General features: G+C 38.3%; 1 protein-coding gene across 2 annotated transcripts in view; it reads left to right on the forward strand.

The window, feature by feature from the left end:
• TAFA1 (TAFA chemokine like family member 1) overlaps positions 1–22,514 on the forward strand; it is a 766,369-nt gene that overhangs the window by 634,016 nt on the left and 109,839 nt on the right. For both annotated transcript variants that reach the window (XM_082412441.1, XM_082412442.1), the window contains one exon: positions 21,760–21,900. In XM_082412441.1, the coding sequence (XP_082268567.1) occupies positions 21,760–21,900 (141 nt within the window). The remainder of the gene's footprint in view (positions 1–21,759; positions 21,901–22,514) is intronic.

Below are 22,514 nucleotides of genomic sequence, written 5' to 3' on the forward strand. Positions count from 1 at the left end.
CTTTTTTTTTTTTAGTGAAGGAACTCAAGCTTGCTTTCTGACACAGCCTTGGAGAGTTATTTATAATGTGCACTTCATTCAGCTCTAGGTTTTCATACAAAACAATGATTGTATTCCTTAAAGTAGCTAAACCCTTTCTGACTATATCATGAAAACTAATACCTGAGATTTAAGGTAACATTTCCTCATTCCACGAAAGAAACTCGTGTTATTTTATGAATGAATATTAATCCTTAATCACAAATTAAGCATATCCTATATAATTTTAAAAGACATATTCCGTATTTCAATGTAATGTTATTTTTAGAAATCAAGTAAAATTCCTAATGTCTTAACTCACATTACAAAGAGTTAGGGTGAAAGAAATCTTGGCTGGAAGAGATACGCAAAAAAAAATCTTTCTTAGAAGGGATTTGGGGATTTGCCACTGAACGAATGCATTTAGAATCACTAGATTTCAACCTTACCTTTATAAAAAGGTAGTATGAATTTAAGGGGAAAATAATGGTTGGAATCATTAAACTAGGTACTAAACTTGTATTAATGAAGCCCAAAGGCACGTTAGCAATTTTAGTAGCACATCATACAGAGGCCTCTTTCTGAATTCACTGTCATTTTAAACCTCTCTCTCCTTTTTTTAAAGCCATTGCTGCTACTAAGCCTCTTTTCCATGTATACTTATACCCTTTTTTCTAATATGTTGTACCTAACATTTATCAATATTACTTCTTCTTGCTGTATTCAGCTCATTATCCTGCCTATGAATTTTTTTTTATCATAAATCTTACCACCAGCATCCTATTTATTTGCTCTCCCTAATAGATCCCCATCATTTCAGGTTTAGATAGCATGCCAACTGTATCTTCATCATGCCAAGTTCTTTGGGCCTATATTCCAAAAGTGTGAAACTGACAAACAATTCTACTAGACAAAACCATTCTTAGTAAAGACTTGCTCCTTTTTAAAGAGTTTATGGCCCTTTTTAAAGAGTGATGTTTTTTGAATATAAACTTAAGTGACCTAAGGGGAATGGTCTTTCTAAAGTTTAATAATTAGCCGACAATTTTATCATAATGCAATATAGATCTTCATGTGATTAGCCATCAATACTTTCACTTCAAAAATCTGTTTTGTAGAAAATTAGGTTGTAATTTTTTGCATTGTTAAGTGATATTTATCTGAGAAACTGGCCCAAGAGAGTTATTGCACATTGTTGGTTTAGAAAAGGGATTTTTATTGTGAAAGTTAATGAACCACGACCCAGGTCACTTTAATTGTACTCTATGTGTAAACTTTTTCTACAATGAAAATAAGAAAACTGTTTCTGACCATGAGTCAAAGGGTACAAGTAACTTTTTAATTAAAATAAAATTGTGGATTCTGCCAACTAGTGTATTGTCCATGTTGATAAGGACAGTTCTATATCTTTAAAGTTTATACTCGTAGGTGTCTATCCTGGAAAACATGCCTGGACATTCTCTACCTTGAATCAAGGAGACCTTGTGTATAGTTGTAAGTGCTGTATTATAAGCGATGTGCTTTGCCTTGATTTTTCAATTATTCCATCTGTGGCTAAACATAGTAGGTACTTGACAGGGCTTCTTAAGCTCATATTTTTTACCAGAGGAAAAATACATAAAAAGCTTTCATCAGGCTGGCCTCTTTGTAATTAAATTTCTTTTTCGTTTTTATATCATCTTTAATAACTACCTCATTATCCTATTATGAGTAAGGCTACGTTGAATAACTTTGTACATACATCTTTGCAAACTTTTGTAAGGATATCAGTAGAAGAGACTTTTAAAATTGATATAACTGAGTCAAAGAGTATGTCCATTTAAATATTGGTAGTTACTGCCCCAAAAATGTCTGTTAATAATTCCCCAGTTGTGTATGAGAGTGTGTTTTTATGTAAGCTCATAAACTCTGGACATTAGCCTTCTTTATCCTTTTTACCAAACTTATTAGGAAAAATTATTTCTAGATTTACTTTATGGTTCCTTGTCATAAGTGAGGGTCTGTTTTTCTTCATTTATTTCTTTATTTTAGAATAAAAACTCTGTTGAGATGGAGGGTCTTTTAAGTAGGAAGTCTAAAAGTCTCCAGTGTTTACTTCTTTTTAAAATATTTTTTTAATTGATACATACTATAGATTGAGAAAAGCATACAAGTCACTAGTGAACAGCTCAGTGAATTTTCATTAACAGAATTCATCCATGATACCACAATTCACATAAAGAAATAGAACATTACCAGCAATCCAGAAGCATCCCTAGTGACCTCTTCCAGTTATTGCTCCCTCTTTCGAGGTAACTACTTTCTTAACTTTTAATACCGTATAGTCTTGCCTTTAAAAAAAGCTTTTATTTAAATTCATTGATATCCTATATCCTCTTTGGTGTCTGGCTGCTTTACGGACTTTGTGGCATACAGGAGTAGATGGCTTATTCTCATTTCTGTATACCATTCTACTCTATAAACATACCACAACTTAGTTCTTCCGTTGATGAACATTTAAATTATTTCCAGTTTGGAGCAATAATGAATAAAGCTGCTGTGAACATTCTTGAACAGTTCTTGAATGGATGCATTCATTATTCTTGGGTATACACAGTTGGGGAGGAAATATTTTTAGGTTCCTTGGCTGGTCTAATAACCAAATTGACATAAAACAGATTAACAGGAGAAAAACAAAGTTTAATTACACGTGTGCCTCCTGTATACCTGACAGAGACCCAGGAAAACTGAATAAATTTCCAAAATGGCCAAAGCCACTACCTTCATACCATCTTCAGCTAAAGACAAAAGATTCTGGGGTTGGGGGTTAGTTATGGGAGATCACCAGGAAAAGCACAGTAAACAAGGGTGAGGTTGGTATGCAGATTGAAGTTCTTGCCTTCTCCATTAGTAGGCGTTTTTAGAGATTGAGTCACCCTCTTCTTCCTGGTAGAGCAAGGGAGACACCCCTACAAATGGAGATTTCCCTTATAAATGTGAATTTTTTTACAAAGAGTAACTTTTAGTGGGTTTTCAGAGTTTTTTTGTGTGTGTCTCCATTTTTTAAAAATGCCAACTTAAAATAATCCATATACCAAAGAGGCATATTTTGGGGTGACCACTTCTGCTCCCCTATAATACCTAAAAGAGGGATAACAATTTCCCCTAAGAGTTTAATCAATTCTATTAAAACACCACTTCGATCATGTCTTTTACTCAATGTCCTTAGAATAAACTAAGAACATTTTAAGAACATGGATTTTGAGCATTTTACACCAAGTCATTTTTTATCCCTTCCCTTATTCTCATGTCTAACAGCACCCTCCCCCGTATTGACCTCAGCACTCTAATCTCCAGCCATACCAATTTGTTCAGGGCAAAAAACTCTAATACTATGCCCGGAAATTCTCATTTCTCTTTTGCCCTGTTGCCTGAAAAGATCTTGCTCATCTTTCAGCTTCTTAAGACATGTAGATGCCTTCCCCCCCACCCCCACCAAATTGTACTTAGGTTCCCTTTGGGAGCTAACCAAATTCTTAGCATTTACATTATTGTATTGGATTTCTTTGTCTGTCTTTCCCACTAAACTACAAATACGTTGGAGATATTTACATTGTATCTTCCTGCCTCGCAGTGACGGCCAGCAGTAGCAGATAGTCAGAATATTTGTTGAATGAGTGCATGATCATGTAAAGGAACAGATGAAAGTTCCATACATGCCCCACTGCCTAGAACTGCTGGCTAAAATAAGGACGTGTAAAAATCTGAATTCTTCTACTTGAATTTCTGGAAACGTTTACCAACAGCATGCCTCTTTCTGTACATTCACTTCTATCTTCCTTTCCACTCCAGCATGGCTTCCTCACTGTGCTCTGTAGCTCCCAACCCTCTCCCCACTACAACCAGACAAAACATACCCTACACAAAATAAGTGTAAAAATATTTTAGACCAAAGTGGACAGATAACTTTGCACCACTTCACTACTGTGAATGGCTGTAGATGGAAGACCTGGGTTGGTGTTCCAGTTCCAATCTTTACTAACTGTGCCCTTGAGTAAGTCTTGCTGAGTCTCAGTTTTTCCATTTACAAAGTAGGTAATAACAGTAACTAAGTCTGAGGGTTGTTGTAGGATTAAAAGAACTGAAGTCTGAAAAGTTAAACCACTATGATCTACCAGTGTTAATGGTCACAAGTGCTGCCACAGCCTCAGGCACACTCTCTGAGATAGTGGAAGAGTGGGGCAGATCAGGCTTTATGCGGCGAGAGGTAAAAATGCTAATTTCCCTCTGTCCGTGATCCACTTATCCAATGCCTAAGGAAAGGCTGGAGTATGAATTCACCTAGAATAGGAATCAGCAAACTTTTCCTGTAAAGGGTGAAGGGGAGCAGATTTTGCTACCCCAAAATATGTCTTTTTGGCCTAAGGATTATTTTGAGCTAAGGCAATCAAAACTCAGCAGATTCAGGAAAAGTTCTTTACGTCCCCATTAACTGCCTAAATGTACGTTGGAAAGGGGGCCTGTATCAAAAAGAGAGCTATTACCAGATATACCTTTTTACCTAAATAACTTACCTGCCAAGCAGGGCAACTTTTGTTTTCCAAACATCTCCTCTCATTTTCCTTTGAATAGCCTTCCTTCCCTTTGCACCCCCAGACCGTTAGCCCTTTCCTTAGTTCAGGATGTTTTGAAGCCTCAATTACCTGGCTGCCCTTTGAGTCTCACATTTCTATGCACTCCCGTCCATATGAAATTAAATTTGCTTTTCTCCTCTTAATGTGCCTTATGTCAATTTAACTATTAGACTTGCCAAAGAACCTACAAGGAAAGAAGGGAAAACTTTCCATCTCCTTCAGAGGCAAGATGGGAATAGGTCAGGCTTTGTGAACCAAAAGGCAAAACTGAGAATATTATGTAGGTACTTAAATAACATGGTAAAGAGAAAAAAATTTCCACAAAATGTTTATTGCTGAAATTTAAAATATAATAATAATAGAGTCAAAGTGATTCTGTCTGTAATCTGCCAACACAAAGAGCAGCAGTGCCCCTCTGCGTGCACTGAACTTATCCAGTTCAACCACACATGGTCAAGTAGAAGACAGCTAGAGCCAATACAAATTAATAGCAATTTACATAATGTTAACTCCTATGATTTTTCTCGGGAATGCCCTGGCATGGGCCTGGGATGGCAGTCTGGAGTCAACTGTCCTCCACTTCTTCTTAACTCTTATTGCCTCCTCTTCTGTTAGTATCTCTCCAGTCTAAAGAAGGAGTTCATGATTTCCTAAGGTAATTTTGACCTATTGTGTTTTTTGGCTATTCCTCTACGTGCTTTTAATTTTTTTTAACATCTTTATTGGAGTATAATTGCTTTATGCTAACACATATATAAGAAATATTAAAAAAAAAAAAGTTCTGAAGAACCTAGGGGCAGGACAGGAATAAAAATGCAGATGTAGAGAATGGACTTGAGGAGACGGGGAGGGGGAAGGGTAAGCTGGGACGAAGTGAGAGAGTGCATGGACTTAAATATTCTACATGCTTTTTAAAATTAACTCCGTTTAACAAATAAGGAAACTGACTGTTTAGAGTCATTTATCAAGGATTCCACAGTTAAATTAATCCCAGCATTGAGGGTAAAACCACACTCTGAAAGGTCAGAATCTGTTCTCTTGACTGCTGTTTTATATCGCTTCTCTAAGCTTCCAAAGGTGACATGCTGAACAAAAGTAAAAGTGAAGTTGTAAGTTTAGGAGTGAGAGATTAGAAGATGAGAAGTGATTGAGTAGGAAGGAAGACATTCTAGGCTAAGACAAAGGTCTAAGAGAATCTATGGAGGTAAAAGGAAGAAAGGCATTCCTTCTGTAAGACTCTTCTCTGAAGACCTGCCTCACAAACAGGGTCTGGATATAGCATCCCTCCAAATGACTTTCATGCATTATTGAGTGCAATGGAAATTTGGTACGTGACGACTAGGCCTACTCAATAGCTTCAGTTCTCATGTTGACCCCATTAACCTGAATATAATTTGCTGTGAAGAAGAAAACTTTAGCCTTAGGTTGAAATTTATGTACTTTTTGGGCAGCATTTCTCTAATGTCGTTTCATTATGATCATTAACTTACATAGCTGTTTCTTCAGGGAACTCAAATTTCAGTAACCATATTCTGCTGTTCAGATTATCACTCATAAAATGTTTGCTGACAAACTGACATCTAACCAAAGAAGAATGGTCTTTTTTTTTTTTTTTTTTTTTACAGACTTCTCACTGCAAGGTCACTCATTCTTTATGTATGACTTATCTAAAGGCATAATTTGAGACTCTGAAAGATGGCGTTCTTTTACATTAGGTGGGAAAATTTCTCTCTCATTTAGTCTAAATAACTTAAAGTCTAAATTAATCTATTTCTACATGTTGCCTCTACATTGCTTAAATGACAGTTAATCAATATTGTTTGGTCATAAAAAAGTTAAGGTCTAATTTACATCACTTTAGAGTTGAACTAGTGTGTTCATGTCAGTCAGTATAATTAAAACATCAAAAGCAATGATGATTATGAAGTTTTACAATTTGAGTCAAACTGTACTGAGCTGTTCATATTTATTACTCTATTTATTCTTCACAATTATCTAATGAAGGTGTTCTTACAACCCCATTTTACAAAGCTCAGAGAGCTTAAGAAATGCATCTGTTTTACATGACTTATAAGCATTAGAGTTGGGATTGGAACTCATGTTTGGTAGATTACTGAGTCCAGGAGTTTTCACTGTAATATTTTGCCAATCCTTTCATGGCTCTGCTGTTTGGAATTTCTTAACAACAGAGGCTCAGCAATCCAGTCGGCCATGAGTCAATTCACATGATTGTTTAACTATCAATTGCTAGGAATCAATATGATGAGTTATTTGGACTTCTCCTGCAGTAGAAGTCTCAGAAAATCAGTATCTAGTTGATTCTCTCTCCCAATCATTCTCAGTAAATTTAGAGATAGTCAACAATTCTTGCAGACCCATATGTGTATTAGTGAAATAAAATTCCAGTCACTTCATGGTAAAGAATATGATTATTATTATGGTAACAGTAATAGTAACAAAAATGACCACACAGTTTGAGTGCTTATTATATTTCAGGCACTGAACCAAATGCATTTTATCCATTTGTTTAATTCAGTTCTCACAAAGATTCTATGAAGTACAATGTACAATCATAGAAGGTGTTTTGTCTTTGTACCCAGTTCCTGGCACACAGCTGCTAAAACCCTTGGGCTCTCTGAAGTTATGAATGTCTTTTGTACAATAATGAGATGACCAGGGATCCCTAAATAGTTTCAGGACCAGAGCTGATGACCAGAAAGACCAAGGCATAGTTAAAGAATTGGAGAGAAGCAGGGCTGGAGGTTGAGTTAATCACCAATGGCTAGTCATTTAAATCAATCATGGCCAGGTAATAATACCTCCCTAAAATGACAGGGTTTTGAGAGCTTCTGGGTTGTTGAACACACTGAGGCGCTGAGAGGTGGCAGCACCTGGAGCAGGTACAGAAGCTACATTTCCCACCCCCACCTCACCCCGACCATACCTGTCCTATGCATCTCTTCTATTTGGCTCTTCCTGAGCTAAATCCTTTATAATAAAACAGTAAGCATAAGTAAACTGCCTTCCTGAGTTTTGTGAGCCATTCTAGCAAGTTATTGAACCTGAGGGGTCATGAGAACGCCTGAATTTATCACCAAGTTCGGCAGAAGGACAAGAGGTTTGGGCACCCCATTTGCAACTGTTGTCTGAAGTGAGGTCAGTGTTGTAGGACTGAGCCCTTCAACTGGTGGGGTCTGCACTAACTCCAGGTAGTGTCAGAATTGAATTGAATTGAATTGAACTGAATTGAATTGAATTGAACCGTTGGATACCAGTTGCTGTCAGAGACCTGGAGATGTGGCATGAAAAAAAAAAAAGCCACAGAATTCTGAATAGCTAAAGCCACTACAATAAAAGGAAGATAATGTACTGGCACATTTAAAGAAAGAGTTCAGAGGTAGAGCCAGCAGTGCTGGATCTAGCAGCTCAAGTGTATCATGAGGGCCGGGTCCCTCTCTATCACTTGTCTCCAGTGTTCTCCATGTCAGCTCAGTCTCACGCAGGATCTCTGAAAAGCTCAGCTTGCATCTTCTAGTACAACAGAAAGAAAACTTTTTTTCAGTTTTTCCACTTAGCCTTCAGGTTCAGTCTGATTGAACCAAATTGGATGACAAGCCCATCTGCAGACCAATCTCTGTGGCTGTGGAAAGACTGTGCCGTTTGGCCAGGTCTAGGTCACAATCCCACCCCTGGAGCTTTTGTTCACCTGCCCTGCATGGGCTAAAAATAAGGTGGGGGTTGTTACTCCCAAAGAAAACCTGGCATGCTGTTTTCAGAAGCGAGAATGAAACATAGGCAAGCAGAAACAGTAGGTTTTAACTACAGAAAGTGATAGTTACAATTACCTCCATTTTACAGACAAGTAAATTAAGGGTCAAGAAGTTTAAGTGACATGTCGAAATTTTCCAGTTAGTAAGACATAAAGCCAATATTCCAGCCAAGGACTCTCAGGGTAATCACAAAACCAAAGTGCATCTCCAAAAACAAGGTCTATATAAGTGAGATTTTTTAAGAGAACTTCATTGCTTCTGCTTTTTATTCCACCTCTAAGGAACCAACAGCACTTGAACCCCTGTAATGTGATATTCCATTATCTTATCCTTACAACAGTAAAGAGAACAAAGAATTATGTCTCAGTAAAGTAAAACTGTTATGTTCTTTTCTTCCCTGAACAATCTGATTGTTCAGGGAAGACCAAAATGTGTGTTTTCATACTTGTTTAGATCTTATGAATGCTGTTGATTTTTAGATATCCTTGGTAACTGAGATCTGATATCAAATGCAGTAGAGATTTTTTACCTGAAATTACCTAACTAATCCCTAAACATTTGAGGAAAAGTGTACTAGGTGGGTATGAGTTGACCGACACATAGACTCCCCACAGAGGATCCACTGAGGAAATACCCATTTCCACATTCCTTTAGATTCTTGGCAGAGTTCATGTCTTTGCTGTTGTATGACTTCCAACCAGAGGCCACCCCCCAGCTCTCAGAGGCCACCTGCAATTTCTTGCCATGTGGACATTTCCACAGACCCTCTCGCAGCTCACTTCTCCAAAGCCAGCATTGAAAATAAAGTCCCTCTAATGCATGCTAACAAGACTTGATAGAGATGAAGATACAGATACAGACAGAGGTACAGATAGAGATAGAGATAAAAGATAATTATGGGAGTGATAGCACATCATCCTTGCCACATATATAACCTAACCACAGAAGTGACAGCCTATCACCTTTACTCTGTTCCATAGTCTATATTCTAAAAGTACCACCCTCACTAAGGGGAGGGGATTAGAGCATGAAGAGGGGGTGCTCTAGAGTCTGTCCCAGGTCCCATCCTTAGCTATTTGCTCACCCTATTCTCTGAACCAAAAGTGTCCATCTCCTATCACCACAAGAACAAATCGTCCTTGAAGGACCAAAGTCCTGAATCAAATTCTTTTACTCCAACAAGTCTTCCTGAATCCATTAGGATAAACGTAGTATCTTCTAATTCTTCAGAAACTCCAATAATGGAGAGAGTCTACACTCTCATGACATTTATTACTTTCTACTTTGAATTATTCATTTTTATTTTCTCTGTCTTAACTTTCTGACTAGATCTTTGAAGCCAAGGATACTTCCTTCCTTTCATTTACTCATATATTTTTAAAGTATTTATCAAAATCGTAACATGTACCAATATATCAGGACTACATTTCATTGCAGGTAATAGACATCTCAACTAGGTTAAGCAAATTAGCAGGCATTTATTTTTTCTCGTGTAATATAAATTCTGGAGGTTCATTTGGTGACTTTGGCTCAGTTACCCAACACTCTCAAAGTTAAAATCTCTGTGATTTTAACTTTGACCTTCCTTTCTCTCACTGGCACAAAATGGCTGCTGTAGTTCCAGCCTTCAAGCCTGCATTTTGGACAGGAAGAAGCAAAATACGGTATAGGAAGGGGCAAGTGTTATGTAAGGAAAGCAAAGTCTTTCTAGATAGCCTCAGCAGATTTTCATTTATATTTTCATTTCATTGACAAGAACTTTGCCATGTGTCCATCATAGCTGTAAGAGGAATAGAAAAATATTTTTGAATGTGTGGGTGTATAGCCACTCTGATCAAAATTGTTGATCTAGCTCTTTGAAAAAGAAGAGAATAAGTACTGAGTGTGCAACATTGTTTTCCCCAGTTAGTTCTTGTGAGGGGTACTCAGGATAACATGATCTTTGACAACAGATATAGTCCCTGCCTCACAGGGCTTTTTACTTAATAGAGGAAGTAGACAATGATAAAAAGTATTTAACAAACACATGTAAACTTTCAGTTGTGGATGTGCTGAAGTGGAAAAGGTCACAGTGCTCTGAGAGTCTGGAATGGGAGGGAGGAGATGTGAGTGACCTAATAAGGGAAGTCAGAGAAGGTTTCCCTCAGGAGGTGGCATTTAGATAGGGTGATATCTGGTTTAATTTTGGTACCTACCATAGGGTCCTCCATATAATAAAATTTATAGAAAAGAAGAAAAGATAATTGCAGAAAATCTTCTTCATGCCTTTAGTATAACTGTATTTCATGACTCTTTATTGCAATTAGTAGAAAAAATAATTCAAACTCAATTTTAAAATAAAGTGTTTTTTGGCTAAAGTTCAGCTACCAGCTTCAGGTACAGCTATATCAAGTAGCACTAACAATCATGGCAGGAAGCACTCCGCTTTTCCACTTGGCTTCCCTCTTTGTTGATTCCATTCATTTGTACACTTTTCTGTCATGGTACTAAGATAGTGGCAAGCTCCAGATTTATATCTTTTCATCAGAAACACTTATAGAAAAAAAAACTATATTTTCCCAAGAATAAATGTTTTACTATTGGATCTCACTGTGTACAGCTTGAGCTAGGTACCAGCCCTTGTAACACTCGCTTGGTCCCTAGAGAGTGCATAATCCACTAAGCTAGTCTTGAGTCTTGTGCCCTCTTCTGGATCAGGGGTAGAACCAACAACTTCAAAACCCCATGAGCTGAGAATGGGGAACAAGGCCATTGGCTCCATAAGGAAAACAAGGAAGCAGTCACCAGCAGAAGTGGGAGTGTTTGCTGGGCAGGTAAAAAGAATAGAGAACTACTACAGAGTAGAATTGACGAATGGCATTAATGACTCCTACAGTTAATAATAATGATAACAATACTAAGAACAAACACTTATTTTGTAAGTGTTTTTTATTATACTCACCCATACAAACTCATTCTATTCCCAGCATGCTGAGAATTTATCCAGCCTGCTTTACCCAAATCAGAAGGCAAAACTGGCTGTATGTTTTGAAATTAGTGAGTATGAGATTCCCAGAGAGCAGGGTTTTAGTAGGACTAATACCCTTCGCTCAGCCCCCAAGTCCATACTGAATGCCCCAGTGCTCATGTACTCATGCAAACATTCCTTCCTTAGTGCTGACCTGATCCAGCAGGCCCATTAAATGAAGCTCATTTCAAGTGCAGATGGTCCCAAGTAGCTTAACGTCTGCCTGGTGGCCAGACTAAGTGATTTCGGATGGCCTTAGACTTCTGATCACATCCATGCAGACAGGAAGGAAATGAAACCTTGTTTATCATCTTGATAAACAGTCCTTTTCAATGCCTCCGGACGCTTTATGTAACTCGGTAGAGTCAAATACTATTAAATTGTCATCACTGTCAAAAAGAGAAGTAATAAGTTTTTCTACCTGAGTCATAGTTAATGACTTCTACAATGTGTAACACAAATCACAGTTTCTGTTTGCCTTCTTTCCCCTAAATGTGTGTTTTCTGATCTCTGTGGCTGTGGAGGAGAGGCACTATCTCATGATATAAAGAAATATATACTTTCATGATTACCTCTCAGCTAAACCAATAAAACACCCAGATGACAAGGGCCAGATCCTTGGCTTGGATGATGTATTTGCACAGAGGAGGAAGCTGAGCAGCTGTATCTCATTCCAGTTCTTCATGGAAGGCATCGATTTGAAAGACTCTACTTCCCGGGTAAAAGCCTTGGAATCGTTCCACCCTAGTTATTGTTAAACATATTTACGGAACCTATTTAAGCACTCTTGAGGGGGTAATATACCTCTTTTATTCTCATCATCTTAAAGAATAATATATTAGTCAGATTAGGCTGTATTAAGCTGCGATAACAAACCAGCCCCAACTCTCATTGGCCTAAAACAATGAAGGTTTATTTCTTGATCAAGCAACACGCCCACTGTGGTTCATCAGAGGGGTTGTGTTTGGAGGAGTTACCCAGGAGCTAGAACTGCTGGAGCAGCCAATAAGCAAAATAGGGGTGGGCACACTATGGTCCATAGGCCAAATCTGGCTCGCCATTTGTTTTTTATAGCTCATGAGCTAAGAATGATCTTTACGTTTTTCAAAGGCTGGGAAAAAATCAAAAGGAGAATATTTGTGACACCTGAAAATTACATGAAATTCAAGTTTCAGTTTCCATGCATAATATTTTATTGGCATACTCTCACACTTTTGTTTATGTATTGTTTGTGGTTGCTTTCATATTCCAATAGCAGAGTTTGGTAGTTGCCACAGAGATCAGATGACCAACAAAACCAAACATATTTTCTACCTGGACCTTTATAGAAAAAGTTTGCTGATCCCTGGTCTAAAATACTTCTGGTTACCACACCAGCAGGAAGAGAGCCCTGGAGAATCTTCCATAAGGAATTAAAAGCTTGGTATGTAAGTCACACATCACTTCCTTTAACACAGAAGTAGTCATATGGACCCACCTCCCACAGGGGAACTAGGAACTACCATAAGCCCAGAGGAAGAGAGCCAGAGATAGTCATTGAGAAGCCCTAATGGCCACAACAGCTAAAATTAATAATAGCAAGACTCTTAATAGCAAACACTTGCCTTGTTCTTATACTTCAGGCACTGTTCTAAGTGCACTGCCAGTGTTTACTCATTGATCCTCACAACAACCTAATCATGAAAGTATTATTTTCCCCATTTTACAGATGAGGACGCTAAGAATAGAAAGCTTAAATGTTTTTCCTGAGATAATACAGCTCACAAAGGGTGCAGGCAGCATTTAAATGCAGCCAGTATGGCTCCAAAATCCAATCTCAAATGCTATGCTCTTAACCATCCTACCACACATGGATCCTCTAGGACTTAGGAAAGTCCCAGCCATTGATATCGTAGAGACCACTGCCTTACAAAACCCTTAATAATAGAATTCAACAGACACAAGCAAAATGCTAATTTTGTTTATATAACAGATTTCCATAACACTTGATAACTCACTTAGGAGTTTGAGAGTAATTAGACCATAGACGGAAGTAAAAGCTAATGTCTATGGATTTTCATGTGGTTCTCCTGTGGGTACCAAAGTAAGGACTTAGAATTTAAGATCAATTTAAGACTCAGCAAGAGGACCCACCAGGGATCATCAGAACCTAATGTGAAAATGTTTCTTTCAGGGGATAGTATTTCACAGTCATTTCTCCCTAGATTATCTCAAATTGTATCTTGATCTTCTTGTCTTTGCTTCTAAGCCAACTCAGGAATGTTGTTCCATAGCATGTATTTTTGTTTAGCTGGAGGAAAAAATGTCATAAAATAGTTATGGTTTAGAGGTGATGGATTTCGAGTCATCACATTGCCTGCTGTCCATTCACGTTTCAATAATGGAGATGGTGTATCATCACCACCCATGTTCCTTTTAACATCCATTACACTTACCCATGCAAGATAATAGAACAATCTCATTTTAAGAGAATTTTTAAAAGTTTATAATTATTATTGGGCTTCCTTTTCAGAGTGTATTACTGCTTATATGCCATTAAATAAATATCAGGAAGAAACAGAATAAAAATGAATAAAGACATAAGAGTAGATGAGGCAGGGATGCAAAGGAGAAAGCACGTTCGACCACCCATCACTGCACAAACAGTTCAGACATTTGACGGGGGGTCTTGGAGCTTGAAACGTAAATGCCTCCATTTTCCAGCCTTTCAGAATTCTGTCCTTCCATCAAAACTCATGTCAGATGTAACTGTCTCCAATATTGTCTTTGAAACTGGGTTTCATTTTTTAGGTTAACAATAAGAAGAATGTCAGCTCTTATTTATAGCGGACCTACTGTGTGCTGCTCAGTGTATTAATTACTGTTGATACACAATCTCTAATCCTCACAACATTCCTTAAGTTTGGCATCTTACTTACAAGGAACCAGGGCTTAGAGGTTACATCTTGCTCCAAGTCACCCAGCTAGTAACTCAAATGATGTTGATTATTTCAAATAAGATTTATATATTAATATAATCAACCTTTCATGTCAGTATTTCAGATAATTTTAAAGAAATTAATATACGTAGAGGTGTGGCTTCTGTAAAACAGGGTTGCCTCTTTCTTTTCAAGGAACTGTTTGCATATTGCTCTCAGCCTTGAAGGCTAGCAATAGAAAAGGAAAACCTGATAAGCTATCACCCAGCTGGATGAGTGATGTTGGTGTAAGGATGGAGTTGGGAGAAATCCTAACAGGATTTAGATTGAGAATGTTGCACTTAGAGGGGAAGAGTGGATATAGCTATCTTTCTAAGCCTTATTTCATTCCAACTCTTTCCCTAATCACCATAATAGAATTTGATTAATTTATTTGAGATCATAACCCAGGGAAGCTGAAGGGCACTGATACTGTGATTTAGTTACCAGAAACTTACATCAACATCCAGGGTGAATGTCCCACCCAGCCTTTCAGTGGCTTTCCCTACTGGGCAATAAGCTGTTTCAATGATTGCATTAATTTGCAATGGATTGACAGCAGATCCTGATCAGGCAAAAAAATTTGGGGGCAAGAAATACACAGGAGGAGATGTTACATTTTCAGCCTTATTTTAACACAAATTCTCCGGCAGATCTGAGAATAGCACAATGCCAGTCTGATACCCAAACCATTACTTGGGTTCCCCTCCCTAATGCCATCCAAGGCATCCTGCCTGGAAACAAGTAAAAGTTCTGTAGTATATAAAGATCAGTAAAGATTCAAGAATGTTCTTCTTGTAACCTCATTGGTATATCTTTGAGTAAAATATATTTCCATGTTGTTAGAGCAGTTATTAAAAATGATTTCTACAGTAGGAGTTTGAACATATCCAATGTTTGAGCCATTTTCTTCTTTAAAAACTATAAAGGGGAAATCTAGGGGATGCTTGTTGAGTTTACTGTAGTATACAGTACCTTTAACAATCTTATCTCAAGGGACTGGTGAGGTCTAAATGTTGTTCCCCCACCACTGGCCTGGGGAAAGAGTAAGGAGATGGGTGTGGGGAATGGTCCATGTTGGTCAAAAGAGGGAAAAAATTTCGAAGAGTCCAATATGTTTCCACAAATAATTCTGATCTAGTCAAAGATAATGATCCCAATAGTATTACTAACAGCAGAATACAGTTTAGTGCCTACTTTGAGCCAAGTATTATTATAATCAGTTTGTCTGTACTTATTTATTTCTCACACCCATTTAGTCCTCAAAACAACCCTAATAAGTTAATGCTATTATTATCCACATTTTACAGAGGAGAACCTTGAGACATAGAATGGAGAAAAACAGGAAGCTGATTTAGGGCTTGAACTTTGCGGCCCTGATTCTACAATATTTTATTTTATTCATTATGCTATACTGCCTAAAACATGGTTGTCTGCCCCAGAATTTGTTTCTTTTTCCTACATTTGTCTATCCTGAATATACCCCAGAACCCTAGGACAGAGGAGATGGTAATTTGTTTAATCTCAAACATAAAAAATCAAGTGGCCATTTTGCCCTCCTTGACCAAGACATGCTTAAAGGTCCATCAGTGTCTCTCTTGTCAATGATTTACAAACACACTTGGAGCTTCCAGTGAGTCAATAAAGCATTTTTAACACAGTCCTAAATATGCATTTCTGACATCCGCTACAAGAGATTCCAAGAGAGCTATTTATAAGGCCTTGATCAAGAAGTCCTACAAAAGTGAATCTCAAAGAACCTGTGCTTTTTCTTACACTTAACAGCTTTTAAAGAAAAGAACCATTTGCAATAAAGTGAAAAGGCAAGGATCCGTATTATCATGTCAATCTTAACATTCCTTAATCACATTTTATTCATGTCCTGTAAAAGTCGGCTTTGACTATAAGCAGATGTATCCTGGCTTAACTATTAATGAGGACTGAAGTTTCCTTATGGTTACTCTTAATTGCTATTTCATTTTCCAGTCATTTCACTTAGAATGAAAAGCTTTTCCTTTGTACAGTTTGGCTCTCCCCCAAACCAGAGTTCCAAGTTGATTTTTCTGGAAGGTGTATTAGAAGGTCACTTCTTTGCAAAAGCTACATTTATCATTCAAGTTTATTTTCTGAAAAGATCACGTAGTGGATACTCAGGAAAAGTTCCCCAAAGAGGATTAATTTATAGTCAGTCTTTCTTCCCTTCTTTTTCTTCTCTTAATTTCTCCTTTCTTCCTCTTTCATTCTCCCATCTCACTCCTTCCCTTCCTTCTTCCCTCCTCTGCTTCTTCCCTTTATTCCTTTTATCCCTCATTCAGTCATTTAATTATTCAGTAATTTAGCGAATGTGTGAATGTCAACTATTACGCCAGGCACTAGGGATAAAGAAGTAAACAAGATGTAGTCCCTGCCATCACAAGAGTGTCCAGCCCAACAAGATGGACAGTTAGTAAACCAATCATTCCAATTAGGAGACACGCTATAAAAGAAAAGTCTGGCTTACTTAAGTGAGCATACAGTCGGGGGCAAAAGCTAGTCTTTGGGGAAGAGGTTCATTCAACAAATATCTATAGGCCAGACATGGGCTCAGTAATAGAGTAAAGAAACAGAAAACTTGCTGTTCTTGTAGAGATAAGAAAAGTGAAATATTCTTTAAAAATGCCAAAATAATGCATTGTGAATATTATTATGGGATAATTATGTGAGATTGTAGGATCATATAGCAGGGAAATCTAACTTACAATCTGATTCAAGGAGACCACCTAAAGAAGAGTTGAATAGTGAATACGGGGACCCCACCTCCCCCCAAAATACAGAGTTTAGACTTAAGTTTAAAAAAAAAATAAAAAATAAAAGATACTTCTCTTCCATTTCAACTTTACAATCTCACCCAGCATCTTCTTTCCCAGAAAACTTGGTGTTGTGATAATTTCCAATTGATTGGCTATGCTTGGTCATGGACATGAAACCATCAACACCAAAATATACTACTGGACGTCAAATTCCCTGGCAGATGAAAAGGATTAGACCTTAGCAATCTCCCACAAGTGCCCATTTTTAAATGGTTGGCCCAGTTTATAGCTCAGAGCAATCAGGTAGGTTGGTATAAGCTATTTCTATTAGATGTCCATAGATGCCAACCTTCAAGTTTTTAGCCATCTGCCTGCCAATCATTCCTAATCTCATCCTCCCTTTCCATCATGACATGTAATTGTCATCTGTGGGAACTCTGTTTTAAAAGAAATATTATCCTTAGCAATTCATCTTCTTGTGTTTCCGCACTTGTACAGGGCAAGACCGTGATGCACTGAATTGGGAAGGAGGGATCATTGCTGGGAGCATATTGGACTTGGCATTTTTTTTTAACTTCTCCAGCTCAGAGAGTGTTGCTGCTGCCAGAAATAATCTTGAAATGCTGTCTTTTTTTTCTTTTTGGGTAGTAGGACCTTTCTCTTCCTGTTAAAAATCGGTTTTGATAGTGTACTCAGAGCGCTGACAAATCCAAAAGAAAGAGCAGACAGGGGAAGTGGAGAGCTGCCCGGGGGAGCTGCCCTGCGGGGGACTCTCCCATTGCCACCTGGGGAACATGGGCAAGGGGAGCGGGAAGCAATGCCACTGTTTTAAAAATTTGCGTGGAGGGAGAAGTGGGAAATTGATGTCCATCTAACACAGGTAACTTTTCCAGATTGGCCTGCATTAGTCATATAATTACTGTATTTACCTTCTAATCTGGAAGAACAATGCGACCCCTTACAATGCTAGATTTAGGGTAGAAGGCTGATTTCTTATATTTCATCTTAGATGTGTTTTCTATAGACAAAGTGGTGATACAAGCAACAACCTAGAAAGTCGGAATAGCACAGACAAATTCCACACTGGCTTATGTTTGTGACACATTCTCTGCCATTAGCTAGTAGGTTACTTCACCTGTCTTCTTTGCTGGATCTACAGATGCTGAGTGAAATCCAGAAAAGAAGCGAGTTTCCAGAAATCCATAAGCAAGAAAGGAAAGCTCAATTTTCTGAGCACTTAAATGACTTTGCTTTGAGAGGCCATAGATCATCTTGAAATCATTTTGACTTGGATTGAGATAAAATTTAGAATGGACTGGCATTGGTGCCAAAGACTGAAAGACACTTACATGACAAATATTATCATTATGATTCTGTAATAACCTTGGCAGTTAGTTTTGAAAGGACAGTTCACTAGGTAATTCTTAAAATGCAGATAAAATAGATTTAAAAGAACAATTTTCTAGTTTCCAGAAAGGGTTATGACAAACCTAACTCTTTCCTTTCATGGGGGCCAAAGCTGGGAAAATTTTGATTTCCAGTCTCCTTTTTGAAGCAGCCAGCTGATGAGGCCAGTAGGTAAATAAGACTATAGTCAGTTCCAGAGAATCTTGAAAAGTTTTATCCCTGTGGTTATTATAGAAGTCCAGAAATGTATTTCTTTTCACAGAATTTGATCAGCCTCTCACTATGTCCTGGGTGGACCAAATAAATGTGGGCTTCTGATATAGCGAAGAAATAAAAAAACACATAAAAATTGGAAAGGGGGAGTATATCTTACCAGCTTGCTATACACTACCGTAGCAAAGACATCTAAGCTTCTCGAAAAACTGTAAGTTCCATGTTAAATAATTGTGCAATAATCCATGACAGATTTGTAATTCATTTTTCATCTGGTTCCATCATCCATCTATCCAATAAATACGTGTCATTTGATATTAGCTTTAGAGCTGATCATCAGCAAAGTACAGTTGTTTTCACTTTTTCCTTAGCAGAGGAACTCCTTTGAAGGATTACACTGAATGTTAAAATAAACATTTAAATAAAACATTGAAGTACTATACTGAATATTAAAAATAAAGTATCTAGAGTTGCTTTCTCCTTTCCTCCAGTGATATAACTGAGCCCCCTCAGATAATCTGTGAAGCCCCACTAGGCATAACTTGAAGACTTCTGATCAAAGGACCGCAGATGTGAGCCTTTTCCTATCAAAGATCTAATTTTCTTTTTGTCATTACAAGTCAGTGGACCAGGCTTTCGTAGTTAGAATAGATTGAGAGGTTAAATTTCTGTGATTGACTATGGGTAGGTCAGTCACAAGCGTAAACCTTGGGAATCAGGAGATTTGGGTATGACAGGGCCAATCAGACTTTCTAAATGGCAGGGTCCTGTGGTCATCTGAGACCTGGTTCTGGGCTACGCATTGGTGTACCCGAGCAGCAGGTGTAATTGGAGCCATAGTTCAACTTGTCAAGACCAGATGAGCTTGTTATTTAGAGCGACACCCCTGGCTTCCAGTGTGCAAATCCATCATCTGTGAGCCTGAGGAAGATGTGGTCTGGGGTCATTGACTTTATTTACAGGGTTTTAATGAAAATGGAGCACTTGTCAATTCCCAGTCTCTTTTCAGAGGAATGGCAGTATGGGTGCCAGGGTGGGACGGGGGAAAGAACATATATATGGGCTCAGAGGATCTGAATTCTGGTCCGGATGCTGCCAGGTACTTGCTAAGTAAAATGTGAGCAAGTGTTTAAGCTGCTCTCGATCTCAGTTGCCTCCTCTGTAAAAGGTAATCATAAGCTCATTGGGCTTTCGAGAGCATATAGTAAATTGAAGGTTTATACAGTATCTACCATGATGTCAGTTACATAGTAAAGAGTCAATAAATGGTTAACTCCTATGATACTATTATTATCACCATTAGTTTTATGGCTATGTCATTTGGCTGCTTTAAGTCTGCATCCTCACTAAAAAGTACAGATAACAATCGTCCTATTTCTATCTTTGAACAATTTTGCCACTTAAATGAAATACGTACTAAAAGTACTTTTGAAATTCTAATAATGATACAATGTTTAATGGAAAACAATACAAATACCTGTCCTTGAGGAAATTACATTCCAGTGGGGAACACACAATAAGTACAATAAATAAATAAATTATCTGCTGTATTTGAAAGTTACAGGTACCCTGGTGGTGGAGTGTGGGACGGGGGATGGTGCAGAGCAACGTGAGATCATGCGTGCTGGCTAAGGGAATTATGACTTCAGTAGGGTGGTCAAATGTGCCTCCGATAAAATAACATTTGGGAAAAGATATGGAAGAGGTGAGAATGAGCCAGAGATCCACTAGAAGACTGTCTTAGGTGGTACCTAGTTCAGCTTGTCGAGACTGTTCTTCAGAGCAACCCTCAAAAGGGATCACGCTTGCCATGTTCAGCCAATAACCTGCAAGGAGACCAGTGCCCCAGGATAGGATGGTGTTGTGTTTAAATTCTTCCCTCCCTCCTGTCTTCCCTCCCTCTGCTCCTTTTTTTCAATGTTTCCTAAGTGCTCACCATGTACAGGCTGGACACACATCCCTTATAGTAATTTGTAGACAGTAGTTGCTTCATAAATGCTTGAGGAATTACTGCCAACTGAATCCTAAATGCCAAGGATCCTAAATGTTATGGGTCCATTCTTGTCAAATGAAGACCATCCTTCCTGAATGTAAAACTTGATGTTAGGAAAGTTAATTCCTGGTTTTTGATCACTTGGAGCATCTTTTGTGTCCCTGGAGAACTGGCTTAGCTGGTGTCCTGCGGGCTGGAAAGATCTAGCTGAATCTCCATGACATTTGACACACCCAGCAGAGCACCTGTTAAGAACCTAGCAGACAGTGGCATACCCTAAGTTGCCACTAAATTCTGACGAATGCATGGCTGACCTGTAACGATTAAGTGAAGCCATATGCCTCGGTCTGTAATTTGAGATTCCATCTAAAGCACATGATGATGTTCTCCAGTGATCCTTTCTATCACTTTTGGGTGAGATCTGGACTGGGGAAATGACTGCACAACTAGATTTTCTATTCATCCCCCTTGAGAGGAGCAGGTGCTGGGAAGGAGAGCTCATTTCTGGGCAGTTTTCTTGCCACTGCAGGTTCTGTACCACTGGAGTGTCTGTTGCTTATCATTAATAGGAGCACAGAGATTCTAAATGCAAAGATAACACAGGGGTGAGCTCCCCAAATACAATGCATTTAAATCTGGTAGCATCTTTATTTTGTGTTAGCACCTGGCATTCACTACTCCGCTGCCTCTCCGTACATACAGCCGGGAAATGTTGCCTCTTGAGAGCTCTTCATTGGTGCTCTTTGTTGCATTTAAAGAGTACTGCTGTGATGCAAGATGAGACATCTCCAAGATGAGACATCCCTTGTACATAATCTTGTATGCATATATATATACATGTTATGGGAGAGAATCCCACAGTAACTGTACCTCATAGAAACTCTTCCTTTTATTTCTCTCACTTTCCCCAACCCCTTCGCACATACCCTCACATGCCTGAATGCCCACTGAATTATTTCTAATCAGTGTCCTGATTCTTTCTCTCTTGCCAGAAGGAGGGACATGTGAAGTGATCGCTGCACACAGATGTTGTAATAAGAACCGTATTGAGGAGCGATCACAAACAGTCAAGTGTTCCTGTCTACCCGGGAAAGTGGCTGGAACGACAAGAAACCGACCTTCCTGTGTCGATGGTAAGTAGCTGGCTTTACCCCTCTCTCTAGGAGTTCACCTGCGTCGTTACTGTGCATAATATATATGTTTTGTTTCATCTAAATATGGTTCAGGATAATGAAGGTGCATCCAAAGTGCTGCAAAGTTAGACAAATGCCAGCCCTCCGCATAGAGTTTGAATTCTTGTTTCTCTGGCTTTGGCATTTTCAAATAGCTGTTGGTTGACCATTGTGTAGAGAAGATAAGGTAAAGGAATCTTTTCAAGTCTATAATTTTGAGGGTCCAACTCATTTGGGAATTGATTTTGGATCGAGGTTATGTACGATTATGATGATGATGATAATGGTAGTAAAAAAATAATACCTAACATTCATTCAACACATATTTAATGAGCATATACTATATGCCAGGCACTGCTCTAGGGGTTCACATACATTCATGAACAGATAGAAGTGCCCTGAGAGTTCACCATGTACCAAACCCTGTCCTAAACATTTCTAATGCGTTGTTTTATTTACTCATCCCAACACCCCCATCTTTGTTATCTATTGCTATGTAACAATTTATGCCCTCCCCCAAAAAGTTAGCAGCTTTAAAAGGCAAACATTGTCTCACAGTTTCCATGGATCAGGAA

The sequence above is a fragment of the Balaenoptera physalus genome, assembly GCF_965194825.1.
Source record: "Balaenoptera physalus genome assembly, chromosome: 11".
Lineage (NCBI taxonomy): Eukaryota > Metazoa > Chordata > Mammalia > Artiodactyla > Balaenopteridae > Balaenoptera > Balaenoptera physalus.